Source organism: Plutella xylostella, chromosome 6 (assembly GCF_932276165.1).
Source record: "Plutella xylostella chromosome 6, ilPluXylo3.1, whole genome shotgun sequence".
Lineage (NCBI taxonomy): Eukaryota > Metazoa > Arthropoda > Insecta > Lepidoptera > Plutellidae > Plutella > Plutella xylostella.
The window spans coordinates 6773336-6784719 of NC_063986.1; the positions used below are offsets into that span (position 1 = coordinate 6773336).

At 38.5% G+C, this 11384-nt stretch overlaps 1 protein-coding gene across 4 annotated transcripts in view; it reads right to left on the minus strand.

Annotated features, from left to right (window-relative positions):
• LOC105382449 (tyrosine-protein kinase Fer) overlaps positions 1-10829 on the minus strand; it is a 37313-nt gene extending 26484 nt beyond the window's left edge. The window contains exons 1-2 of one of the 4 annotated variants that reach the window (XM_038119819.2): positions 10287-10829; positions 7693-7883 (exon numbers count right to left, since the gene is read on the minus strand). In XM_038119819.2, the coding sequence (XP_037975747.2) occupies positions 7693-7883; positions 10287-10485 (390 nt within the window). In that variant the 5' untranslated portion in view covers positions 10486-10829. The remainder of the gene's footprint in view (positions 1-7692; positions 7884-10286) is intronic. The other 3 variants (XM_048621944.1, XM_011552333.3, XM_048621945.1) reach the window with 3 other exon arrangements.
• Between the last annotated feature and the right edge of the window lie 555 nt (positions 10830-11384).

Genomic DNA, 11384 nt, shown 5'->3' on the forward strand with positions numbered 1-11384 from the left:
CAACTTTTGTTTTCTATTGGACCATTATTGGACCAGTCAAACAAAATAAACGCCGTTGCTTCAACTCGCCGCCTTTTTAAAATTCGAATCCTAATATCTTTTTTACCCATCTTTTCATTAATATATTACGTTGGACGCTTGCTGTCGATTTTATTTTTTTGTTTTATTATTATGGTTGAGTTTGTTAGAGTTGGTACCTGGCAGAGTGAGAAGTCTGGACCCATTTTACAGTGGGAGGCGTTTGTGATACTTTGCAATGAAAACGAATGTCATATGATTCGTTGTTATTAGTAAATTAGGATCTGCTGAAAAAAAAACTTTTTACCCAATTTACACTATTTTGGGTGGATTTGAATGAGTATTTTTTATGGTAGTTAGTAAGTAAGTTTTTTATTATCTGTATAAATAAGTGTCTACAAAGGATGAGTCAATAAGAGAACTAGAAAGTCAAAGAACATGTAATGGTTGAACGGTTGGCTGTCGGTGACACTGCAGCGTTTAAGGTTTATTGCCAAGGCTAGCGGTTTGCGGTTCAGAAACAATGGAAAGTTCTTTAACCTTGGCTGCCTCTTTTTTGCCAGGCTTTCAATCATTGGGTAATGTTTCACCATAAAAATTGTGATCCCAACACTTCACAGCAAAGTTGTTAAAAGATTCGTTGTCGCAAACGAAAGCCACTCTACCTATATAATTGGCTTACAAAGCATATTCCAAGAAGCGCCGTATGAGATTGAATAATAGTCCCAGACACCGCCCCGAACCACCAGCCAGAATAAAAAAAAAGAAGTGAACTCGAGGCTCTCGGCTCCGTCGGCTGATATTGGTGTAAATCGAAAACGCTTTGTTAGTGCCGGCGGTGGTGTCGGAGGCACCAACACCATGGCTCGCCTGGACGTGAACTTTTTTAACGGTTTGCTCAAGTATTCTGTTATTATTTATTTAAGAAACCTTAATCTTCAGTCAGTACTAGGTAGATTAGATAAAATTACTATGAATGTAATATACATTCAATGGTAAGGTTTTGTGAAAAATATTAATAATTAATATTGGTACGAGTCTGAGCAGGCATCACAAGTCTGACTAAATAGAATGGTGCACCGGCCAATTGCCAATGGCAATCACGAAGGAAATTGGCAATTGACCTCAGAGTTGACATCTAAAATTAACGCCCAGTGGAGAAGAATATGGATGTAGTCACTGAGGCCGTAATTCCTTTGTTACTTTTAATAGTTTTAATAACGCTGTTTTTGCTGGTGTCCTCACTTTCTTAGATAGAATAGAACGATGTCTACACAGACCAGGCTAATTCAACATTTATGTGAAGATATTGGTTTAATTAAAGCTTTTTCAAAAATATTATTTCCGGTGCGTTAATCATTATTACTGATTCCTGCTATTCATCAAACAATCAATAAAACAATGTCTAGTGTGTACTTTATACTATTATGTTATGTCATGTGTTATGTATTTCACAGGATTAAAATACCATTATTAATGTAGATGATTGAAATACAAAGTAAAGTAGTTAAATGCATCAAGTGAACATGAAATTGAAATATATACTTTATGATATAACCGTGTTGGTGCTAATTGTGCAATTACGGTGGGAACATGCCCCGCTTTGTGTAGAATGATATCTTTCGTCATTATAACATTAACAATGACAATTTACGAAACGAGCAATGCACCAACTATTTCACCAAGACCTACAGTTTCTTCCTCGCGATCGCCTAAGGTAACGATGCATTTTCTTCATTCCATATCATTCTCATAATCATTTATATCCATAATCTATATGCACAGAATGTGGCCCAAACATGTAAGTAGTTTGGTCTCAAAAGATTTCTTATTTCATATAGGTAAGTACTTACTTATTAATCTCATGATTGAGCAACAGTATAGCACCAACTAAATTTCAGTTTTTATAATTATTTTCCTCTTCAGCAGACGGGTTTTCCATAATGATATTATTAAAACCAATAAGCATAGTCATTTCGGTATACTACTCTGCAAACTCTGCATTGGTACCTATTTATAAAGGACATACGCATGTACAAACATATTACATTGGTATTATGTATGGTGTCGTCTCTTCTACGAATTACACTCGGTTAGGAAATTGGGCCGAGTGCCAGGCGGAGGAGCGGAGTGTAAGCTTTGAACTTTTTACTGCATTATTTTGCAACAAGTAACATAATATCTAGAAAATTACTTCTAAGTACCTACCTACTTACCTATATCTAGTAAAAAATACAAAGGTTTTATTTTTATTTTGTAAATTATGTATACCTGATAATTAGATTGGTGATATATCTCATAGGTAAGTAGTAAGTAACAGTAACATAGTTATTGATTATGACAATGTGTTTGGTATGGAAATAAAGAATTATACTTTACTTTTATACAGAATTTTGCAAAAATGGTAAGTCGACCCTTTTGAGTACTTTCGACTGAGTAAACCACTTTTGCAACGTAGTATAACTAAATGAAAATAATACTTTAATTGAATGTGGCCAGTTTTGACGCCACGCCGGTGCCGGTGGCGTCCGCTGCACGAGGGTAATCTATTTCTGTTCTGCATATCGAATTAATATCAGTAATTGATGCATTCTGCACGAAGCTAATATATTACTGCACACTGACGCCAGCCTCTCGTGTTATTATGATTTGCAACTAATGATACCGCACGTACCTTACTATTACTACAATAAATTAAACTCCTCTAGGTACGTATGTTTTGCTTCCTACTGTGATGATAATGGAAACCTTTTTTTATTCCTGAGTTATATTTAAGATAATCGTACTTCGTTGAGGATTATAAATTTTATCGCGACCAATGTAGCGTACCTACTCACAACGTCATTGACTCCCATTTCAACACAATTTAAACTATCCTTAGCAGTTTCAGTCACCACGGCCTGGTTGAAAATAAATAAGTTGAAAAAGGGCGATCAGCGCCGACGCAAGGGGTAATTTCACGCAAGATGAAAGCGGCGTTTAAAGTTACACCAATAATCGGAGCCGTCTCGCGGCGGCGGACACAAATAACAGGTCCGGCCTAACAAGCAGCCGCCACTCGCCAAACTAAAACAAACGAGAAACTACGACCGGCCAAATTACATACTGACTAAAATTAAACGCGCCAATTCTGGAGAACTACATGAAAGCAGCGATATTACAGCTAATAAATCCCATACGAAACCAATCAAAGACTTTGGCGCCAAGGCTTATGCTTCTTAGAAACTAGCATCTAAAATCTATAGGGCTTCAATCAAAAGCTGCCGCTGATACCAGTACAGAGTAGATCTATTATGGATCGCTTCAATGATTGGGATGATCGGTTCGGAGTTTTTTGTAAAATGTAGGAACTTACTTTAATTTTATGTAAACAAGTACGTAATCGATAAAGACACTCCTACAATAAAAAGTAAAATGAACATTGATGACCACACGACGATGGTACGTAGGAAATAGATAATGATGTTAAGATTGATATCACGAATCACGATAGCACCGATTACAATAGCTGACCACAATGTCAGCATAATTTACCAATGCATTATATACATATATGCACTTAATAAGCTGGGAATAACAAATTTCTATTACTGGAATCTTACATGTAAGTAAGTATGAGTAACAAGACAAGACAATGCTAACAATAGGAGTCACATCGGTTATTGTGGGAAAGTTGAAAACAAATTGGTTCAAAGTGAGGTCGGTCAGGTACATGATAGTGCACTAAACGAGCAGCCCCTATGCCATGCCAATGCCGACAAACTTTGATAAGCCAAGCTTCTCGGAATCGGTCAATGTATGCCAAGACTGTAGGGCAAGGCCTTTATTATACGAGTCACAATATTCGTGCGGTGATAATGTTTATTACTGAATCTGAAGATTACCTAATACACATAATGTGGTATGAATCAATATATAATTATAACAATAACGTAAAATAGGATTATTGTACTTATATGAAACTACATATTCTATAGTATAATCGTCAATCTAAACATTTTAATGCGAAATTGGATGCTCGGCTCTCCAATAAAGTGCATTCGACACGTTTCAGAAGGATGGAGTATTAGGACTAAACCTAACATTCTACGCTAGGCCTTTCCGAAATATCTGTGTTAATATTAAAATAATTATATTGAATCATGAAAAGGTACATTGCATGAATTGCAGCCATATTGTTCAGCCTTGGTATTTGCTAATGTTAGTCTGATATGGTTATCTTAGAAAGGAAATACTACTGATAACGTTTTGTCTGTTCTTTGTTAAGTATAATTACCTATAGGTACTGTATATTTTATAGAAAATTGACATTCCGTGCTATTATGAGTAAGATACCTTTGCCCCTTTTTATTATGAATGTTTGAAAGATGATGAGTTGATGACCGATATTTGTGATGGATGAGTTTGCCTTATCTTAGCTGCTTATTATAATTTCACTGTGCATGAAATCAGATAAGTCCATAAACTAATTTCCGTCGTTAATTATAGGTATATTTACTCTGGTTAATCACTACACTACATGATCCCATTCTTCCTTTAGAATCGAAAAATTATAAACTAAACTGAATTCATTCATTGACGTATCTACTCTCTTATGATGTGATGTTGAATGAGATCGCCTGGTATGTGAACCTGTTACTACTACACTATCAAAATAATTAGATAACGGTCATGGGCCCGCTACTTTCACTTATCGGTGACCGATTTCACTTTCATACTTCTAAGTCCCAACACTACTTAATGAAATGCGATTAAACTTACGCAATCCGCAATGAGGCTGAGGCAAATTTGTACCGACCGGTGATCTGAATCCATCTTGATTATAAAGGCAATAATAATAGCGAGACGATTTAAGAACCGATATTTTATTTATTAAACTGTTATGAATGGAAATGTTCTCAGCACTTCCCACTGAACTGAAATCTTATATTTATTGTAAGTGACGAGCTTGAGAAATAGTTAATTCGGTAAATAGATATTTTATTAGTTATGTAGGTATAGTTAATGATTAGAGATTTATAGGCAACATCCGGCCTGATGAGAGCAGAGCGGATGACTTCGAGATGCTATTGACACATCGACATTGGCAGTTTGCGGATTTTACACGATTTCATCACGTTCACTGCTGCGAGGTTACGTTATACATGAGTCACGCCAAACCCAACCGTCAATACGTGGTCTAAAGGCATAAGTTCAATCTTCAAATAAAAAGCTATGCGCGAACAAAGGTGAACCGCAGCTAAGGCTATAGCAATTATGGAGATCCTAAAAAAGAAATCTGCTACACGCGCCAACAGCCACAGCAGCGCCGGCGCAGGGCCAATGAACGGTGACAGGTGCCGCCGGCCAATCCCGCACCAGAACTCCACTATATAAATCTCAAAATTAAACCTTTCGTCCTTCTCTGGCCATTAGGATGGGAATCAGGTAAGAGCGAGATAGATGATAAGACAAAAGACTTCTGAAGTTCTGAACATCCTTGTAACAGGAGTGAAATCTTAGGTTATCCTTTGTTCTGCTATATTTCAATCATGTTTCCTATTTAAAGGAACGGATCTAAATACATAATATATGTGATAAGTACTACCAATATTTATTGATTAATTTAGCCGGTTTTGTTACCTACTACCTACAAATTACTTTGTCTTTACATTGTGTAACGGCCGTATCTTTTTAAAAACCATGCTTTAGTAGTCAGTTGTCATTTGTCTGAGATAAGGCCAAGCCTTCCAACAGGTCGTTACGACGGTGTCTAATGCCAGTTGCCAGTCATTCATTAGCCGGAGTGCATTCCCTCGCATACAAATGTCCTTCTTGGCGGCTACGAACTTCACGTCCCAACGAACTTTCTAAACTAACGCTCGTCACTGTATTTCAAACTACAGTTATTCTTTTAACAACTGTATTGGGATCATTTACTAATGTAGGTACCAGTATCAGTTTCACTGTAACCGATAAAATTTAAATGGGTAGTTATAATGTGTTCTGGATCATCGGCCCGGTTCCGAGACCCAGTTACGACCCGCGCCCTCACGCTCATGCGGAGATCTCTGGACTCCGGACCGGTTCGGCGGCGCCAATATCATTATGCTTTATTTACATCTTTGAAAAAACTTGGCAACAAGCCAAATTGTTACAAATGTACGCAGAACAACTAATTCTAAATACACATACTGGCATAACTCTATTTAAAAGATGTGCTTGTAATAGAGTAGAGTAAAGAGGTAAGTATTGTCGATTTAACTCGAGTAACTGTACAAGATTGGCTCATCATTTTCTTGGTCTAGTATGATATCTGATCGGATTTTACCGCAAGACGTTTATCGCGTGCGGCCGATTAGCCCGAACATAACAACTGTGGCTTCTAGTTACTACCGCTATGGTGGAAAGAAAAGTTAACATCTGGACAGGGGCCCGGCCTCGACATACTTTGCACACTTGCACCGTTCGCTCGGCTCTAATTATGTGCAGGCGAAGCCTAGATCTGCGATAGGAAGCTAGCCATCGCGTCGAGGGTGCAAAGAGGCTAGCCAGTAGTACCGCGAACCGGTCGTAGTAACGGGCTGGAAACCAGCCGCGTGCTCGCGACTCCATATGGAGATCCTCGCGTCCGGGAAATACAAGTACCTAACTCTTTATTGAGCGAAAATCCTGATGCTGACACGACAGTCACAAATATGCGACCCATTAGCGTAGACGGAAGTTCGCACCTAACTAATTGAGGAGTTTTGTTTCAAGCACACTTAACAAAAAATACTGCAATACCAATAAGTACCTAAGTACTTATGCGGGTATTATTAGTAGGTACCTCTGTAAAGGACAGCATTTATAAACTGGAATAAGCTTCAAACGAAAGACATTATTACATGGAACTCGTATTTCCTGAACAAACACATTTTACGAGCTTGTTTCCTGTGGTAAATTCATTGGTGTGATGTTGTCAGAGACAGTGTTAAATATGTACGGTGGCCTGCGCCTAAAAGTATACAGGCGGAATTTTTTAAAATAGCGATCTCAAGCTCACATGCTGCTCAAGCACATTTACATAAACACCACTGCTACACACATCACACACAACACGTCCCCGGATTTATAACAGATGTAGCTGGTCCCTTCATCATCAGGGATCGCTATTTTAAAAACTCCGCCTGTATACTTTTAGGCGCAGGCCACCGTACATCATAAGCCCATGCAGCGTAAATACGATACGATACAGTTTTCCATAGGTCGACAACAATATGTACAGAGTAAAAGCTAGCAAGCTTGAGCTTGATAAAAAACTTGAGGTCTTTTACTAAACAAACGATTGGTGAGATGACTCACTGACGTGAAATCTTTATCGGTGCTATCGTTCGCGGCGACGATAACACGGTTTGTGGCTACCTAGCTAATTATCGTGTATCGTAAGTACGACGTGAGCATAAACATTAACGGTCCAATTTTAATTTACAAACCGACGGCTACGGCTGTTGCTTATATTATTGTTTTGTTTCAGAATCATATTGGTACAGCAGTCATCGTCAGTCGGAGCCTGGCCAGAGCCCATTCACGATGTAATTAAATTTATTGTTTAAAAAATATGCTTATCTGACTGTTGATGTTTAGATTTCTTGGGCTATAATCAGTTATGCCGGCTGGCATCGTCCAGCTTCTAACCCCATGAAAGTGACATACCTGCGTGAACTGTGAGTTGATCTTGGAGTGGTCCTCCTGGTAGACCTTCCTTGCCTTCCTCCGCTCGGCCATGAGCGAGGCGAGGCGGTCCAGCGCGCGGGACTCTAGCGCCTCCGCGTTGGCTCGGATCAGCTTGCTCGTGTTCTCCCACTCTTCCGTCATGGTGCGCCACGCTGACGCTATCACGCTGCCTGTTGGAGATGGAAGGCTGTACTTAGTGATGTTTAGGTGATTTAGAAAAAACAAATACACAACAAAGAAAGTAGGTTACAAAAATGCTGCCTTATCGCTTATAGCAATCTCTACCAGACAACCTTTGGACTGAAGAATAACGTTTTGTAGTTAGCTTATTTAAAGAAGCATTTATATGTATGAAATAGTGAGGATGCAGCGATTATTAACGTTAGATTTAGATAATATTCCGGTCATGAGTCTGAACTAGATTCGGGTAAATTATTGCTTTAGGACAGATATTTAATATATTCTCAAGTTTTGGCTGCAAATGGTTGCACCTATTTTGTGGTAGGTAACTAGGTATTCCCAAACCTGCCGCAAAATTGAGGCAAAACCCTCGGGCCAACACCTATGTTTGGGACCGTATGTTTGAGTCAGTGTAGGTAAAAATAAAATGCAGAGCTAGGTTGATTGAGCAGGAAAATTCTCTTAGTACGCATAGGTATTAGGGCATGCAATACCGGTAATATTTTCAATACCGGTATTGAGTTCCGGTATTAGAACTCAATACCGGGATCCCGGTATTAATACCGGTATTAGACTTCCTTTTTAACCGACTTCAAAAAAAGGAGGAGGTTCTCAATTCGTCGGGATCTTTTTTTTTTTATATTTTTTTTTATATTTTTTTTTATGTATGTTCACCGATTACTCCGCCGTTTATGAACCGATTTTGAAAATTCTTTTTTTGTTGTATTGGGTTGAGCACCCAGGTGGTCCCATTTTTTTTTCAGAATTTTATCTCACCCCCAAGGGTGGGTAAAGGGGTAAAAACAGGGTATGAATTTCCATTTTGGGCACATATTAACCGATTCTAATGAAATTAAGAACGTAAATATAGTTCTTATAACAAAAAAATATGATGGTGACCTTGAGCTGATCTGATGATGGAAACGGAAGGCAGTCAGGGGAACTCCTCAACGGTATATAGCAACTACTTCGTGTTTAGGCTTGAATGATTCGTATTGATTAGTAGGACTTTTTGGTATCATTTGCACCTTACTTTTGATTGAAAATTATTACAAATAAACTAAAAACTATTAAATAAAATAATAATTAAAAAAAATTAAAAAACCGACTTCAAAAAACCACTAAAATGTAAGAAATAATTTAAGGTTTACACAAATTCTACTCGTATGAGACAGTACAAATATACCTAAGCAGGAACTGTTCTTTTTTGAAGTTGGTGCCATATTTCTTCAGATTACTTTGTCACCGCACCAACATCAAAAAAGAACAGTTCCTGCTTAGGTATATTTGTACTCATACGAGTAGAATTTGTGTAAACCTTAAATTATTTCTTACATTTTAGTGGTTTTTTGAAGTCGGTTTTTTAATTTTTTTAATTATTATTTTATTATAAATGGCATATATTTTGTTTAAAGGGCGTATAGGGCAAAATACAACAAGAAAAAGCAATCAAATTCTGTATTATTTAATATTTTTTACGAGAATTGAGTATTAGAGTTAAAATTTTAGAACGCATGGACTACAAGTAGGTTTCCAAAGGCCAAAAACCGCATGTAACGGTTGAAAACAAGTGCACTTTCATAGTATATAGGAGCACAAGGCTAACTATATCTTAATCGCTTGATTTATAGCCTTAAAATGTCCGATTCCGGTATTACTTCAATACCGGTATTGAAAAAAGCGTGGATTTTGTCCGGGATCCCGGTATTACGCAATACCGGTATTGCAGTATTGCATGCCCTAATAGGTATGCACTTATCGATTTAGTTATGAATAAACTAACTTTATTAAATCGAAAGATAACCCTGTCAGCAGCAGTAATTAATAGAAAGAGTATTTAGGTAGAAACTTGGACACAGACGATGACGGTTGGAATGGTCCATCGTTTTACGTATCCGGTAGTGGCTGGATGAGGAAGGCCGAGGACATAGCATTGTGGCGCTCCTTGGGAGAGGCTATGTCCAGCAGTGGATTGATTACGGAATATATTGAATGATTCTACATAGAAAGATGGTGGAATAACCAATCCTTCTGCATTATAGCTTATTTTACTTATAGGTTTCTGTGTATGAATAGATATAACCAGATTCTAGTTAGAAATTATACTTTGTGTACTTACCTACTTAAATGGTTTGTAAACAGAAGAGTAGAAAGAAAGGATAAGATCGTGATGATTGACGTTATCCATGCAGTAGTTAGCAGGTATCCTAGGCAGTCAACTCAGAGGTGATAAGTACCATCAGGATTTGAGGTTCTATTGGCACACTGTTGATCATTTAGCACTCAGCCAGCAGCTTACTAAAAACTGATGATTGGCTTTAAACTGTCTAATGTCCTGGACCGTCAACACATGACGCTTCGCTTGCCTCTAAAAACAGGAGAGCAGCACTTACCGCTGAGTTCCTCGCACTTGTCCATCTTCTGCCCGTGAGCGGCCGCCGCGGACAGCGCCAGCGCGTACTCGCGGTCGCTCTTCATCTTGGCCGTGAGGCTCCGCTTCATGGTCTCCATGAGCCTCAGCTCGGCGTCCTGCCGCGCCAGCAGCGCCTCGTGCGCCGCCCGCCCCCCTGCACCCACCCCCGCGTACCCCATCACTCACTCACACCCTATCTGGACGAACACACATCATCAGACACCACAACAAATCACAGCATCCTAATGTTCACCGTTAACACACGACCATTTATTTTTAACGTTATTTTGAATAACTTGTTCACACCGAATAGTTAAAGTTGAGCTTGAATGCAGCGGTTTTAACTTTTAGTAACGAAGGTAAAATAAAAAGTTTGGGTTGAAAGTTACTCGGTCGGTAAAGGAAAAAAAACAATGGGAAGCAAAGGCAACGGAACGGACAGACGTGGGCGCACGTCGATTCCGTAGCGGCGCGCGGAGCGAATGCTTCTTTTCTTTCTTGCTTTGCTTCGTTCGTTTCGTTCAGTGAAGACAGCCGAGCCGATACTCGAGACTCCCGACCGACCCCGACAACGAGACGAACACAAACACCTTTTTTTGTATGGGCTTGTAAAATACTTTCTATGTCGTGTAAATAAGAATCGTTTAGATATTATACCCCTGACTTCTGACTTCACATCACCAATCCAAGCTGTTTGTGGACAGCTTGAACAGTGACAGATTGAATTGAATTGGTTTAGGGTAGGGGTTGAATTTTCAGAAAAAACTTTAAATTATGGCAAAAAAAATTGACCGCGTTTTTATGCGTGAATTACGTGAACAGAGGTAGGTAACTAGGTACTTTTAACTGATTCGAATATTAAAATCTCTTTTAAAATAAAAAATACTTTTGGATTTGTGTAGGTACTTCTCCAGCGCGAAGATTTTAATGGATCCACACCTAAAATTTTATTAGGTATTAGTTATTAGACGGTAGACAGTTGATGTTAAAATTTTAAATATACGCAATCTTTTAACACTAGCACCTAACTAATCGCATTCCTTTTCTTCACTTTCACATGGCGAATATCATAAGTTCC